Source organism: Leptodactylus fuscus, chromosome 3 (assembly GCF_031893055.1).
Source record: "Leptodactylus fuscus isolate aLepFus1 chromosome 3, aLepFus1.hap2, whole genome shotgun sequence".
Taxonomy (NCBI): domain Eukaryota; kingdom Metazoa; phylum Chordata; class Amphibia; order Anura; family Leptodactylidae; genus Leptodactylus; species Leptodactylus fuscus.
In genome coordinates this window covers 146,727,875-146,745,008 of record NC_134267.1, presented here as the reverse complement: position 1 = coordinate 146,745,008, position 17,134 = coordinate 146,727,875, and the positions used below count along the sequence as shown (strand labels likewise).

General features: G+C 40.5%; 1 protein-coding gene across 5 annotated transcripts in view; it reads right to left on the bottom strand.

Annotated features, from left to right (window-relative positions):
• Positions 1 to 2,000: 2,000 nt before the first annotated feature.
• RUBCN (rubicon autophagy regulator) overlaps positions 2,001 to 17,134 on the bottom strand; it is a 29,892-nt gene continuing 14,758 nt past the window's right edge. For all 5 annotated transcript variants that reach the window (XM_075268510.1, XM_075268505.1, XM_075268508.1 and 2 more), the window contains 12 exons: positions 14,290 to 14,405; positions 13,972 to 14,167; positions 11,732 to 11,833; positions 10,087 to 10,141; positions 9,837 to 9,969; positions 9,565 to 9,710; positions 8,871 to 8,935; positions 7,064 to 7,302; positions 6,912 to 6,973; positions 6,647 to 6,800; positions 4,789 to 4,879; positions 2,001 to 4,271 (listed from right to left, as the gene is read on the bottom strand). In XM_075268510.1, coding sequence (XP_075124611.1) covers positions 4,111 to 4,271; positions 4,789 to 4,879; positions 6,647 to 6,800; positions 6,912 to 6,973; positions 7,064 to 7,302; positions 8,871 to 8,935; positions 9,565 to 9,710; positions 9,837 to 9,969; positions 10,087 to 10,141; positions 11,732 to 11,833; positions 13,972 to 14,167; positions 14,290 to 14,405 — 1,520 coding nt within the window. In that variant the 3' untranslated portion in view covers positions 2,001 to 4,110. The remainder of the gene's footprint in view (positions 4,272 to 4,788; positions 4,880 to 6,646; positions 6,801 to 6,911; positions 6,974 to 7,063; positions 7,303 to 8,870; positions 8,936 to 9,564; positions 9,711 to 9,836; positions 9,970 to 10,086; positions 10,142 to 11,731; positions 11,834 to 13,971; positions 14,168 to 14,289; positions 14,406 to 17,134) is intronic.

Here is a 17,134-nt window from a genome sequence, read left to right as displayed (position 1 = left end):
TTGTCCAAGGTGGGGGCGGCTTGAAAACAATCCCTATCTTTTTGAGCAAAAAATAAGTATTTTTGGAGAGATAAGTATGTGCTGGTAACAGTATTAGTACTGTATGTGTAGTAATGATCCTTTAGTCACATACAGTGCCAATGACTGCTTCACCCATTTTGCCACATTGAAATTTATGCACTTGTTCCCAAAAAACCCTGAACAGCTAGGCCAGACCACAGTAAAAAGTGCATGGTGCCTCATTGCTTTTCAGCAGGTTTCTAAAGCCTTGCTGAAATCCACTAAACCTAACAGTGCATGCTTGATGTATGAGAAATCTGCTGTTAGGTTGGAGGGGGCACCAATTTCATAGTCTTAAGCACCAGATCCCTAATATCTCTACCCAGTAACACAGGATAGAAACATCCTGCCAGCCTGAGAGTTCCAGGAGGAATATTAAGATTGGAAAGCTTATCCTCAAACAGGATCCCTGCGAACTGCATCCGAACCTTGTGTTGAAGCTGCCTGGTGACACTTGTCATTCATTTAAATGGAGATCGGGTGCGTTGTTTTGCACTCCGTGCCTGTCCTTAACTGTCCGTTCCTAAAGATGTCCGACTTTTCAAGCGGACAGCAAAACCCGACATGTAGATTTTTTCTGTCCGCTTGAAAAGTTGGACATTTTTATGAACGGACACTTAAGGACAGGCACGGAGTGCAAAACAACGCACCCGATCGCCATTTAAAGCTAGTGTCCGCTGCTAATATCCGTGCAAGATTTTGAATGGACACTAGGAGCGGACATTACCTGTCGGACAATGACGGTAGTGTGAATGCCCTCTTAGTCATTGTTCCAGATAAGAGCTAGGAGGCACCAGTCCAGGTCAAAGACAACAGACCTTGGAAGAGTAAAGCTGTACCATTTTACAAGGATAAGGATACGCTATTAAGATGTTTAAGCTAAGCAATGTACTTTTTTTTTTTTTACTGGAATATCTACAGTATATACTAGTGTTGAAAGTTAGGCCCAATGAATGGCCCTAGTCCGGAGGAGGGAGTTTCTACAGGGTGAATCGCGAGGCGATTCGGCCTGAAGAATGAACACGCTTCTTTTTTTGCGGAAGCCAGAGGAAACGGCTCCCGGAAAAAAAGACCTGAGTGACTCCTATTGATTTGATGGCGGATATGGCCTCAAAACCCTGACCAAAAAAACTCAGTGTGAACTTACCCTTATAGTCACTTTAAAATGAATAACCAAATCGTTTTTAATCAGGACGGATTTATTTTCCAATCATTCTGTGCAATAAACTTGAAGCATAATACAATTGGACAAATTAGTATTTACAACATCACCAAGTGTAAGGATTTATTCACCTGCACGACCAAGGCGCTGGTTTATTTAGCTGGAGCCTGTAGAAGCAGTTGCACGGTATTTTATGGAGTGTGTAGACAGAACAAAGGCAAATACCTACAGGAATAAGGCAACTCACTCAAAATCTGGTTGTCACTAGGCCTATTGTACCCATTTTGCTTTGTAGCATAAAATCAGTATTAAAACTCAAGTTTGGTCCTGTGCAATGAACAGCGGTATTTTACTGTAATACAATAGCAGGTAAATCTGTGGGGCTGTTTGATGATATGACAAGAAGGATACCCAAAGGAAATTGCCAAGTATAGACAGCAGTCTTGTCCACATTTTTCCTCTTTATCTGGAGAAAAGATTAAATCTCATTAATTTTGCTGGGGCTTTAAAAAGCACTTTTTTTTGTTTTGTTTTTTTTTCCCTTAGGGCAGGTTCACATCTGCACCCCGGTCTCCGCTTTCAGGTTTCCGTCTTCTGCCCGAGAAACTGGACAGGAGACTGAAACCAGCAGTCAGTTTTCAAACCCATTCATTTGAAAAGTGTGCGCCCGTGAGCGTTTTGTGGTCTCCGCGGCAAAAACAGTTTTGTTTTTTTTTAACTGAACACAAAGTCGGACATGCAGGACTTTGTGTCCGGTTTAAAAAAAAAACTGTTTCGCCGCGGAGACCACAAAACGCTCAGGGGCGCTCACAGGCGGACACTGTCTTCCAGGTTTTTGTCTCCTGTCGGTAGAAGACAGAAACCTGAAAACAGAGACCGGTGTGCAGATGTGAACCCGCCCTTATTGCGTTTTCTGCAATAGCAAAAATCGTTGAGAGCCTCAAGCTTAAATAGTTTCTAGGATTACAAAAACATAGCTGCTTTCTTCCAAATAAAGCACCACACCTATTCCGAGCAGCTGCTCACAGCAAGTTCTAAAAGCTGGTGGTTGTGTCCATTGTGATCAATGGAGGTGTCAAACTTCCACTGACCTGATTTTTCAGACTCCTATGGATACCCAAAAGGCTGGAAAACTCTTAATTCCTTCAGACAAAACAAAAGGGGGGGGGAACACTCTTTCCTTTCCTGTAAATCAAGAACCATAGCATTGACACATAGGAATGCATTTTGCAGCTGTTTTTATAGTACCTTTATATATAAACTGGGGTTTTCCCTCAAAAAGCACAGGTTCTATCAAAATAATAGAAAATATAATGTCTAAACCCTAGGTACAAATATATGTGAGCACAGGTTCAATGAAACTGATGGAGATAGCAAGTATTGCGCACTGTCTGTCCTACAGTAGTGGATATGGCACATGTACACTGCCACTTCACACAGGAGCTTTTGGGACTCCCATTCTCGTGATTAGTGGGGGCCGCACCACCCTAATATTGAGACTTTTATTCCCTACTCTGTGTATTGAGAGAAAACCCTTTTAACTGTCTGATGGATATGCCCTGCCAGTACTACTGCATTCATATGAGGAATAGCACTGATTCAAAGGCTTAAATACCTACAGTACACTGAACATTCATCTGGAGTAAATGGTACCCGAGTTTATTTGGCTTGTGCGTGACCATAGACTAAAGAGATGGTCGTAAACCTTCAGTGTAAATCTTATAAGTTATACATAGTTCTGCGCTGATGCTTTCATACCAACAACAGTTAGTCCAGCTCAGATACAGGGAGGTAAAAGTGCACAGGAGAGCGTCCTAGAGCTGCCTTTTTACATAGAACATATTAGGGACACTCCACCTATGTCTCTCATACATTCTGTCGATCAGTCATTTACATATAAGCTATCCTCAACAAGGCTCCAGCTAAATAAGGGCCTTTACTGTTTCCTAAGGAAAGTGCATAATTAAATAATACAAAACATACAGAAAACAGACAAGATGCCGAACACTTGAGACAAATCAATACTGGATCTGGGTATACAATCAGTTAGTACATTAGTGCAATACAGTAGGACACTCATGTGACCCAAGGACCTCAAGGTAATGTCAGTTCAATTTTAGATCATTGCTCTCCAAACACAGTTTGGAAGAGAAGGTTAATATAGGCTTCTATTACACTCAGCAGTTTGCTACAAATAATGGTGTCACCAGGGTTTTAACCAGGCGTAGGCAAATAACTTCCAGCATGCAATACTAGAAGCTGACTAAAAAACAAAAAGAGAACTGACAGTCAAAGGCAACTAGGATTTCATACTACCTAAACCTGCTGTGTTATGTGACAACCTCCCTGACAAAAAATGAAAACCAAAGAAACCCAGTCAAGTCTGAAATGGCATTCTTTCTGGTCATGCTCTGGAAAAATACAGAGCTTATAGGAATAATGTACTGCTTACATGAAGCTTAGCTATGCTAGGGAAAGCATATGAATGGGTATGTATTGTCAAATATTTCCCTTTCTCCAATAATACTTAACATGGTTTGGTCACGCCTGTGGAAGTCATGTCATACTACATAGGTCCAAGTTCTCCGTACGTCTACTTGCAAGCTCATAAGTCTAGTCATATAAGATACCTCGTGGAATCACTTCTCACCATCACAGATATGTTTTTATAACCACATAACTTGATAAAATACTGTCACCTATTGGAAAGATATCAGTTACCTCACATCTGAACACAGCAGCCTGACAGTCATCAATAAACTAAGAGTGACCTGCTTGGAAAATGGATGATGAGAAGACTGTGACTGGGAAGACCAGCTCATTTGGGAATAGCTTTTCACAATGTCCAAGTTGCAGTGGAATGTCATAGGCTTCAGATTGCAACCCAGTCAGTTCGTATTCTTCTCCGGTGAGTTTTCATCTTCTTCCTGCTCAGAATTGTAGGACTCAAGACTTTGTCTGGCCATTTGATCCCTCCTCATCCGCAACCGTTCACATTTTGGGCAATAATCCGAACGGAAACAATACTTGTGATAACAGGCCTTACAGTCTGTTAAGGGCAGAGAGAAATTAAGGTTAGACGTATAGTAAAATAATCAAACAGTGAACGAGGCTGGCCATATACAAGAGATTAATGTTGGCCATACCCACCGACCATTTAGTCAGTATCAGGGTGTCCTCACTTTCCCCTCAAAAACTATTAATGGAGAAAGATGATTTCAATAGTAGGCATCTAGCTGCAACTTTTCTCCCCATTTATAAGACATACATTATGAGCTGCATTAACTGAACATGTGTAATTGAGGGTGTGTGTATGGGGGGGGGGGGGGGGGGAATAAAATAATTTGTTAGCTGAACATGCAATTGGCCAGGCATCTAATGTGTTCGTTATAACACTGACTTTACCAAAGATCAAAAACCAAATCATTATATAGACTGCAAAAGCTTGGAATTGGATGTCAGTCAGTTATTGCTTTTTCCGGTGATGTATAAATATATATTTAACAGAAGAAATAAGAGAAACAAGAGTTTACACAACTAAAAGGTATTTATTTGTTAGCATCTACCTTCACATCTGCGGCACTTCGTCAATTCAAAAGGAAAGATGATGACATCACTCTGACAGAATTCACATATGAAGCCCTTCGCTTGACACAACTAGTGAACAAAACACAAACCACCAATTGGTTAAAGCAATGCAAGGTCCCCTTGAAAATGTACTTCAACAACAGTCTAAGATATATAGTTACGTGTAGGTCAACCTTCAGGTTGCATTCACAAGGTGGAAACTGAAAAGGAATGTAAGGCAAAATTCTGCATCAAATTCCTCTCCACTTCCCGGCCCTCTGGTTTTCCGCCATGGCTCACACCACAGTTATCTGCCACTAGATCGAGCAGGACCCTTTAGCGTCCTGCATCAGTCTCTGCTTTCCACTGAATACAATAGAAACAGATTCAGGACAGAATTTGGTGCTGGTTTTGATGCATAATCCACTTCAAACTTGGAGTCAAATTCCTCTGTGTGAACATACAGCTAGACTTTCAGATATATAATGCCAAGTCGGTAGTCAAAGATGTGGCTTTCCCTTCTTTCTATACAAAAGTTCACCGTTGTCCTTTCCCACAGTTCTATGCAGAGGACTCAAGAGAGTCTGAGAAATCTCAGGATCAGTGGAGGTTTGACCACTAAGACCCCCCACTGCTCAGCAATTTATAAAAAGGCTCTGTGGCATAACCCCTTTAAAATGGATTCTGTCACCAGGGTGAAGCATAGTAGACCTGCCACAGATAGCTCAGGCTCACCTGAATGCAACATGTTTTTCTCCATGAAAATTAACAACTCTATTACCAAAATAATTTATTTATTCCACAATATGCAAATAAGCAGTCTAGACAAGCACCGAGGGTGACTTCATTGCACCAAACTACTATGCCCTACACCAGGGGTAGGGAATGTACGGCTCTCCAGCTGTTGCAAAACTACAACTCCCAGCATGCATACTGGCTCTGCTGTTCTGGGAACTTCCATGGAAGTGAATGGAGCATGCTGGGAGTTGTAGTTTCACAACAGCTGGAGAGCCAAAGGTTCCCTACCCCTACCCAGATCTAATAAGCCCTCCCCCCCTTCCATTATTTTTTTTTTTTTACGTAGATTGTGAGCTCCATATAGGGATCACAATGTACATTATTTTTTTCCTATCAGTATGTCTTTGTAGAATGGGAGGAAATCCACACAAACACGGGGAGAACATAAAACTCCTTGCAGATCTTGTTCCTGGCAGTGCTTACCACTGAGCCACCGTGTTGCCCCTCCCCTTCCATTATTCGACCACCAGGTTCAGGGAGTAATGCTGAAATCTCACCTGGCTCTGTAGTTTAACAGATGTATTAAAGAAGTGTGGGGTTTAACAATTTGTAGCAATGGAGCTGCCTTTCGTACTCGAGATTGCTCATTTGCATATTGTGAAATAAAAGTCAACTGATTTGATTTTTTCCAAAGGCCTTTGGGAGATAAGAGCCTGAAAGACAGGTCCTCTTGCACTTTAAACCAGGCATGAGCAGTATGAATGCCCTATAGAAATCTCTATAAATGTATTTTGAATGCTATGCAAACTGAAAAGTGGACTCCTTCACAAAATGCTAAGGGAGATCTTAGACTATTTCAACTGAACAATTAGGTAATACGCCTCTCTAACCAAGAAACAGTGAAACACAAAAGTTCCAACATCCAACTTTGTTAAAACCATCCCTTTAGCCAGACCAGATTTCCTGTGATAGGTTTTCAGTTCACCAGTTATGTATTTGGACACCTGAGAATAGCAGACCAATGCTTTTCTATGCAAGTTTGGATAGTGGTCTCAAGGAAGTTTCACTGTTGTATAAAACACGACCCATCTTGTATTTATATAATATTTAAATATTTACCATGCATTTATCCACATGTAAGGTTCCAAGTCTCACTAACTCCTTCAGTTGTGGCACCAATTCTCCCTTCTTTATAGCCATAAGATCACTCAAGGAGAATAGCTGTAAGTCTTCAGTCAGATGCCCTGGGACACTGTCGTACAATTCTAGAATACTGTGATGGAAGAAGATTCAGGAAGATTATTAACTTGTTTCCATACTTACAATCTTTCCGAATTGGAATTATAAGCCCCTGCCCTGTTAGAGAATGTAAATGTGGACTCACCCTTTGGCCAGTCTACAGGTTTTGAACATGTTTTTCAGATGCACCAGCTGGATTCGGAGTAGCTGCACATAATAAATGAACAACCTTAGTAACACAAACAAGTAAAACCGTAGGTTCTAGTTACCTTATGTAATCAGAGATTGGACACCTACCCGAACTTGCTCCAGAGCCTTCACTTTCTTGTACATTGCATTGTTAATATCATGCAGATTAAAGAGCGGGTCACTCCAGATCTTGGTAAGAAGGTCCTTGGAAAAGTTACTGACATAATATTTGCTGAAGTCCCATTTCCGTAAAATTCGGCCAGGGATAATAGACTGGGCATTTTCATGGCAACACTGGCAAAAATACTTACCCAGGTACTCACAGTACCGGAGCCTTTTAATGTAATCTGTTGGGAAAAATAGATAAATAATTAAGCTGGCTATGTCCAATGTACCGTATTTTTCGGACTATAAGAAGCACTTTTTTTCCCCAAAATTTCGGAGGAAAATGAGGGTGCGTCTTATAGTCCGAATGTGGGGGGGAGGAGCGGATTTGCAGCATGGCCGCGCTACTGCCACCGCTGGTTTTCTTCAGCGGCAGGAGCGTGACAATCTGCAGGCCCCGGCAGCTAAGACAGTCCCCGGCATCTGCCGGTCTATTACAGCAGATGCCGGGGACTGTCTTAGCTGCCGGGGCCTGCAGATTGCCACGCTCCTGCTGCTGAAGAAAACCAGCGGTGGCAGTAGCGCGGCCATGCTGTAAATCCGCTCCTCCTCCGCAGGTCCCGGCAGTTAGTTAGCCCCGGGGCTGGTCCCCACCGGCCCCATACCTTTAGTCATGCAGGCTGGCTCCTGCACGGCGAGGCCGCAGGAGCCGACCTGTTCCGATGACAGCTGGGAGCCTAATGAAGGCTCCCAGGCCTGTCATAGATATATATTACTATCGCGGCTGGTCTATGACACTCCGCGATAGTAATGTATAGAATCTCCCATAGACGGCAATACACTTGTATTGCCGTCTATGGGACTTGCAATCAAATGATTGCAGGTTCAAGTCCCCTAGGCGGGGGATAATAAAATAGTAAAAAAAAAACCAAAAAAAAAAACCACTTAAATATAATAAAAAATAAAATAAATAAAAGTTCACCTCCTTTCCCTAGAATACATATAAAAGTATAACATTACTGTGAAACATATACATTAGGTATCCCTGTGTCCGAAAATGCCCGGTCTACTAATAGATTTATGTACAGTGAACATCAAAATCAAAAGTGCTAAACCGCTGGGTTTTTCTCTCTGTTTTGCCTCTGAATTAAATAAAAGGTGATCTAAGCAATAAACATTTCCCAAAATGGTATATCTAAAAAGTACACCTGGCCCCACAAAAAAAATGCCCTATACATCACCGTACAGCTGCAGGGTCACCTGTCAATGTGGCCTTGCAGCTGTTCCAAAACTACAACTCCCATACATTAAATATTTTACCATTTTTTGCCTGAAAATTTTTTTTTCCCTATTTTTCTCCTCTAAAACCTGGGTGCGTCTTATAGTCCGAAAAATACGGTAACTATTTGTATATGGTTACATGTGATCTGCATGGTACTAATAGATGAAAAAAATTACGTCAAAGAGACAATCACCATAAAAATATAAAAAAAATGTATTAAATAATTTTATTAAAAACAAAAATACAACATAAATGTATTTTGTTAAATGTTTTTAATAATATTATTTAATACATTTTTCATATTTTTATGGTGATTGTCTCTGACAATTTTTTCATCTGTTTTGTGAATTCATCTCATGTAGTAAGCCTTTTGCTTTTTTGTGTATGGTACTAATAGATCCAAAAAAAAAAAAAAAAAAAAAAAAAAAAGTTGCTAAGGTTTCTCTACAAGAGCAGTTTTAGTTGGTTGCAACTGAGCACAGAAAACCACAAAAATAATGACAATTGGGTTTACTAAATAGCACTCACCAGGCTCAATTCTAATGCCACAGCCAGCACATCTGTAATTCTGCTTTGTGACTGCCACTTTTTTCCTTTTAAAACAAAACACCAGATATAAGTGAAGGAACAAGGGCTACTGACATTCCCATAAAAGGGGTTGACCAAGCAAAGTTGGATACTGGTGACCTTTTCGCAGGATTATTACCAGATTAATCAGAGTCGAAAACCTGGATCTCTCATTTCAGCCATGGGAAGCCGTGTGCCAGGTTTACAACCCGAACCAGCTGCAAATCTCAGCGCCGCCACTACAGTTAACAGACAGGAAGCTGTATGCTGTGTATGGAGCTCCGTGCAGCTTAGCAGTGGTTACAAGAACTGCAGCTCTGCTCCAATTTAATGGAATAGGAGCAGAGCTGATTATGGCTATATACCTGCTATATGGCTGACGGCATCCGAAACAGACAATTGGTACAGGGCCAAGGTGCCAGACGACAACCAATCTGATATTGTTGATCTCATGCTATGGCTAAGGGTTTGTTTTAAACCTGAAACTCGTAAGCAAGCCCTGCTGGTGTCAAGCCTTATCTGTATTTCATGTGATTTATTAACATTCTTGTTTACTCAAGAATCAGATACTGATGACCTATTCAATGGACAGGTCACCAACATCCAACTTTTCTGGGTCCTGCACAACCCCTTTAAGATACAGTTTAATACATACGTGGGAGCTGTGTGGATATTGAAGATAATCTGCGGTCGTGGAGGTGCCCATTCCAAATTCCCACGAACACGAATACGCAATTTATATATATCTGCATGTTCTCCATCATCAGGTGAAATTGGCATAGAATCTGGAATTGGCAAGAGCTGAAACAAAGTACATTTTTTGTAAATACATGTACTGTATAATACAACAAATAAACATGACACCAGATAGTTTGGGTAACATACGTCATGGTCTTAGTGAATTTTTTCATGTTTTTTTGCCCATACCTTCTGAGGAGCATCGTGTTCTGGAACCAGCCACTCCAGCTCAGAGGCGGCCGGTAACTGCATGCCTTCAAACTGTTTCAGCAGATTCATGGCAACGGCTTCAGCAGAATTGGAGTGAAGGAAGGAGTAGGATCTGGGAGTAAATACATCTCATGTATAAAACAGGTTTGTTTTCAGAAATACTACATATAAAACCTGTTGAGACCAGTTTTTATGTCATTAGCTATTTCAATGTATTATTCACACTTACATGGACTCCGAGTTCTGCAGAGGCTGGGAACTCGTGGAGCTTTTGATGTCTGCATCTAAATAAGAGCAGGCAACAGCAATGGTAAAGATAGACATATTTACAAACTGAAGGTACATACAAAAGGAAACAAAAGTACATGTAATATTAGATCTATCTGTAGCTTTCCATTAGGTCATACCCAAAAAGCCTATAGTCACAATTGCACTGCCAGCATAAAAGTAATTCAATCTGATATCATCCATGGCCATCACTTCACATGTGCAAGGGGTTTATTTTATTCTACACACATACAAAATGTCAAAAGTGACAATAAGTAAAATTAAAAAAACTGTTCAGTCTTTCAACTATGGTATAGGACATGACATCCAGTATGACAGTTTGCTGTGGTACATGAAAGCTATTTACAACATTCATGATAGTACCTGAGAGCAGAAACGCCACCGAGGCAGACAGTCCATTCCCTGTCATTACATGAAGGTTGTGTACGGTGTAATACAGAAGGATTACACATTTCTAGGTCATGTTTTCACTTTATTTACTCCCTAGTTAGACATACATTAGAGATGCAGCTTCCTAAGTGCACTAACAATAACACTTCTGTTATGCCCATTAATGTTGGCATTTGGGGCACTCAAGAGGATTATCATAAACCTCATTTCATTACACCAAAACCAGAGAGTCCACTTCTACGCAGAGTCTACATACTACTAGTCTCAGCCCATGTAAGAGTATAGCGCAGTTTTAACAGTGCTCGTAACTTCTTGAGCTTTTTCAGTGCAGCATAACTGCTACAGGCTTTCTTCATACTGTACAGTACTAGCTCACAACTGTACAATGGAATGGATATTTCGCCAGTACTAATGGATGCCACCTAAGGTGTATGGGTTCCTTCCAACTCTCCTGCTACAGCAGATGCCAGACTATATAAGGAAAGGACGGTTTGTTTCCACTTTCCAGTCTTTTTGCTCTTGGAGACAGAAGCCATTTCCAGAACTCTGGCAGTAGCTTTCTCACCTCTCCTCATACAGGACACTCGCTCGCTCGGCACATGCTCATGTATCAAACCAGGCAAAATACAGTATCTGTTGGCAAAAAAAAAGCATTTGGCCAACAGCAATCTTGCATGGACTGTTTAAGAAGAACAAGACCCCAAACTTAACGAAGACGTCTGGCAAGGGGTGGGAAAAAAGAAAAAAAAAAAAAAAAAAATCAGACATCTCTGAAACGAAAGTGTATTTCATCTTTTGATACCAATGGTCAGCTTGGCCGTTCATGAGCACATAACCAATAAATGACACAGTCACAGCTTCAAGTCCAATGGAGAACAGAGACCTTGGGAACCAGACCAACATCACAGGAACATAGGGACATTTGGAAGATGGATAGGATTTCTCTTTTGCATGAGTACTCTGCCCCTCTACAGTTTTTTTATTTTTTTTAAATGACCGTCAATTAAAGTTTCCTTCCAGGATTTTATGATACCTGTCCTGTAGTTCACCCAGGTTCCATTTAATAAAGCAATAAAAACTACAGGGTAAATGGGAAGTCTGCATAGGTAGTAACCATTTCCCCATGTTTGGAGACACCCGAATCTTCCTGTAGTACTGGAGCTATATAGGAAATGCTATATAGGAAGATTATGTACCTTTGACTTCACATTGATCCACTCCATCTACAGAGGCCGTATCAGACAGGTGAGTCGAGTCATGTGAACTCATCTGGGAACTGCTGTCTGTCACACCAAGGCCTGTAAAAGACAATTAGAAAAGATGGGTCAGAACAAATCTGGCTGGTAATTTACTGTAGAAAAAAGAAATGAGGTTCTGGTGAAAGTAGTATGATGAATGGAATGAATAGCTAACCATACACCACATGGACAAAAGGATTGGGTTAAGCTGAATTGTCATCACAATCATTGAATTCAGGAATTTTAGCACCCCATGTGGTATATATATATGACACGGGAGATCACCTCTCCAAGCATATTCAACAATCGTGTTACAGAGCACATTGCAATGATAATCATCAGATCTTTGTCATTATAGGTCACTTTTGCAGATTTGGGGAAAACAACTTTGAAGTATTATGCAAATAAGGGCGTTGGTGCACTGGGGGTGGGGTCCTTCAGCTCATGTCCTGCCTGTGCCACCCTGTGCAGTGAGAATTAACCTTTCCACTGCTATGACATCACCCATCCTACCTGAGCAGCAAAAACAGTGCTCCCGAGGTGGAAAGGCCTGCCCCAGTGCACAAATTGTCTCATTTTCATAAGGCTTCAAAGTAGTATAGTATTTTATATTATTCCTGTGTGTTTTAGTATTTCAGCTTTGGTTACTGTAACATGGAGTTATCAGTTGAACATGTTTGGGGAGTGGTAGACTCCCTAAAAGAGGACCTTTCACCCCCATCTGATAAGAGGCACTTCTCCAGCGATTCCAGGAAACCTGGAATTCTCTCTCTCCTCCACCCAATAGGCTATTCAATTGGACAGTATCAGGCAGGGGTGTGATTCTGAGCTCCGACACCGCCCTCCTGACAGTACAGAGACTGCATTGATTGCTTGTGGACAGTTAAAAATAGAGGGGAAAAAAATTCCAGCTGTAGAATGATAGCTATTAATGTACAGAGCTGGACTTCTCAGAGGTGCTGAAAGGTTCTCTATTTTATACCAACTGCTCAGGAACAGCGGTGAGAGAAAAAAAAAAAAATTAACCGTGTTGGAATCAAAGGAATTAGTGGAGGTAGTGAAAGGTCCTCTTAAAGCAAAAAAAAAAATAAAAATGTACTCCTCTTCTATGTTTAGCATTTATCAGCACTGCTCTGCAGGGCTCTGTGGGTGCACAGAGTTAGAAAACTCATTGCTCTGTTTTTCTTAAAGCTCTTCCCCAACCACTTACTTTAGACAGAGGAGTGGGAAGACTGGAAATAACCAGCTGGGTGTGAAATACGTAGTCTCCTTCTCCCTCTCTTTAGGAATGTGAAGGAGCATTTGTAGCCTCCCAAGCTTTCCTCTGCCTAAGTCCTAGATTTCTGCAAAGTACACATGTATCTCTATATTTACATATAGCTAAACCAAAAACAACAGCACTTCTCACAATCCAATTCTAACATTTAATAGTGATTATTCCAAAGAGACACACACATACATATAATATTATATAACACACACACTACAGCTGAGTGGAATTAAGATACCCTAGCTATTACAGCTACTGAAAGTGCTGTCGTTTTTGTTTTCTCTCTATTGGTTTGAAACTACTATCTTACTGAGGATTTGCGCCCGGGTAAGTTTACTTTTTTTTGCTATGATGGTTTGAACTTTTTCTTTACTATATTTGCATATAGACATAACAGTGACCTTTGAAGCAAGCCCACTTTAGCAGCCCATAAAAGGGATGTGCTATATTAGTATGTGTATCTAGAGAGCAAGAAGAGAAGAGAATAGGACAGCTTAAGTGTTACTGAGCGCCACAACCATCTTATTCAGATCCATGGAGATGCAAAGAGGTGGCCAGGGTCAAACTAAGTGAACGCCTAAATAAACTACCAGACTTGTTGAAATATATTCAGTGACAATGCACCTTTCTACAAACCTGCATAACTCAATTGTATAATGCGAGTGTGCACATGAGGAATAACACTGCAAATGTTGTAAAGAAAAATGACTATGCACTTATGAATAATTTGTTAGAATGAGAAATGACCTACATTCAAGTCCCATAAGGCATCACCATTTGTAACACCAGATAAAGAATGTTGGACAATTTCTGAAAAACTTGTTTATAATATTTTTCATTACTGAAAAGTGGAATTATTAACTACAAACTGACTTGAACCAGAAGTCATAGTAGGTCCATTTATAGCCTCTGCCCCCTTGTTACTCACTGCTTGACTGCTCATCATTACTGGGTGTTTTCTTAGTTCGGATCTGTTGTCGGCGAAGATGGATCTTTTGTTTCAGTTCTCGGATCTCCCGATCACTGTCTTCTTCCTCTTCCTGAAGCTGCCGCCTCCTCATGTTACACTTCATGAGTTCAATTGCCGCAATCAGAGACTCCGCAATGCTAAAGTGAGCGTTTTCCTGTACCAAAAGAATAGCTGACTGGGTAAGACAGCTGACTGGCTATGTACAATGGATACAATAAATACCCAACAATATGTTCTAAAGGCAAATAGAACTTCAATGAATATGTTTATACATACCCTCTCTAAGTCAGCACAGCTCCCAAAATCCTGCTCAGAAAGATAACTGATTAAAGACTGTCCCTCTGAAGGCCTTCGAAATATTCCATCTGTGGTGTTCAAGTACTGGGAACCGTCTGCAAATCAATGGAAGAAAGACCAATGGAAGCAGAGATGTAATAACACCGCCTAGTCATTATACAGTGTATGGCTCTTCCTATGGCTCCTTTATACAGTCTTAAAATTTTAGTTTAGTACCCAATGGCTCTTTATTAACCCCTTAACGCTCTGGTCAGTAATAGTACGTCCTGTCAAGTAGCACGTTCGCGCTCAGGTCAGTACTATTACTGACCAGTAATGGTGTGGGCACAGAAGCTGTGCCTGCGCCATTACACCCAGCACTCGGCTGCATTACACAGCCGAGGGCCAGGACGAGCTGTCCATGTGAACTGCCGGTCGGAGCTCCGCTCCGATTGGCGGTATTAACCCTCCCGATGCCGCGGACACATGTCCGCGACATCGAGAGAGTTTTTTTGCTCATCACTCCCCCCTGGGCACCCCCCGCGGCGAGATCGGGGGGGTGCCCTGATGAATTTTATGCAGCCCGAGATCTGGATAGTGACCCCGGGCTGCTAGGACCCCTCGTACCTGGTGATCCTGCTTGTGTTGCTGGAAGTGTGTCTATGCGTCTCCATAGACACACTTCCTCTATAGTCTGCAATACATGTGTATTGCAGGCTATAGTACTGGACCAGCAATCAAAGTATTGCTGGTTCAAGTACACTAATAGGACAAATAAAAAATGTGAAAAAAAGTGTAAAAAAAAAAAAATTAATAAAGTGTGTGAAATAAATTAATAAAGCCCCAAAATTCCCTTTTTCTATATCAAATGAGTTAAAAAAGAAAAAAAAAAAAAAAAACTAAAAAAATAATAAAAACAATGCATATTTGGTATCGCCGCGTCCGTAACAACCTGTACCATAAAATTAAAACATTATTTCACCTATATGGTATACGTAAAGAAAAAAAACGGAAAAAAAACGCCGGAAATAATGATTTTTTTGCCATCTCACCTTAAAAAATATGCTATAAAAAGTGATCAAAAAGTCGTATGTACACCAAAATAGTACCAATGAAAAGCACATGTTGTCTCGCAAAAAATAAGCCCTCAACCAACTCTGTCAATCGAAAAATAAAAATTTTACGCCTCTAAGAAGATGGCAATGAAAAAAACATTGATTTATGTCCCCAAATGGGTTTTTGTTCAGCAAAATTACTAACGCATAAAAAAAAACCTATAAATGAGGTATCGCCGTAACCGTACCGACCCGCAGAATAAAGGTCACATGATACTTATGCTGTACACCATGTGGAAAAACATTTAAAAAGTAAAATGCAATGCCAGAATTGATTTTTTTTTTTTTATCCAGCAAAAAAAAAGAGTTAATAAAAAATAGCCAATAAGCTATAGGCACCCAAAAATGTTGTCATTACAAAATGCATCATATCCCGGAAAAATACAAGCACTCATATGGCCACATCAACACAAAAATAAAAAAATATAGCTTGAATAATGCGAAGACAAAAAAAAAAAACCAAAATCGCCAAATGCGTCAGGAGGGGAATATATAAGTGGTGCGAGCGTATGTCAGGGTACAGACCAGTTTTGCAGCTTACAAGAGAAAATACAATAGAAGAGACCCCCAAAGCGACCCCCCCCCCCCCAATCATAGTAGCTACTGGGACATAGTAGGGAATTTGGTGCTCCCAATGTCCTCCGCACCGCTTACATATTACCTCTTCACCATCCGCTGTGCATTCACGTCTGGGATACTAATACTCACTGCACCCCCTGATAAATTCTTTGAGGGGTGCAGTTTCCAAAATGGGGTCACTTTTGGAGGTTTCCCACTATTGTGGTACTTCTAGGGCTCTGTAAATGCAACATGGTGTCTAAAAACCATCCTAATGAAATTGCTGCCCGAAATCCCTAAAGGTGCTCTTTGATTTTGAGGACACGTATTGAGTCACGTTGTACAGTAGGGCCACATATGGGATATTTCTACAAACTGCAGAATCAGAGGAATAAATATTATGGTATGTTTTGCTGTTAACCCCTTCTTTGTTACGGAAAAATGTGGTTTGAAATGGAAAATGTGCATAAAAAAGTGACATTTGGAAATTTCACCTTCATTTTGCATTACTTCCTGTGGAACACCTAAAGGGTTAATAAAGTTCCTATATACAATTTTGAATAGTTTGAAGACTACCGTTTCAAAAATGGGGTCAATTATGGGAGTTTTCTATTATATAGGCCCCTCAAAGTCACTTCACAACTAAATAGGTCCCTAGAATACAAAATCTTGAAATTTTCTTGAAAATCTGACAATTTGCTACTAAAGTTATAAGCCTTCCAACTTCCTAGGAAAGTAATAGGACATTGAAGAAACAATGCCAATATAAAGTAGACATATGGGAAATGTTAATTAGGAAGAATTTTGTGTGATAGGACTGTCTGTGTTTTCACGAGAATAACAGAAACTTTCAAAATTGATAATTTTATGTAATTTTCAGTATATTGTCCTTTTTTTTAACAAACAAACGCAAAGTATAATGACCAAAATTTACCACCAACATAAAGTAGAAGGTGTCACAAAAAAACAATCTTGGAATCACCTGGATAGGTAAATGCATTATGAAGCTATCCTCACATAAAGTAAAAGATGTCATATTTGAAAAACAGGGTCTGAGCCTTAAGGCCCAAAGTACCCTGCGTCCTTAAGGGGTTAATTTTTGTTTTGGCGCCAAACTTTTTCATTTACCTAAATCACATTATGCTCTCCCAAGTGCTCCCCCCCACACAGTA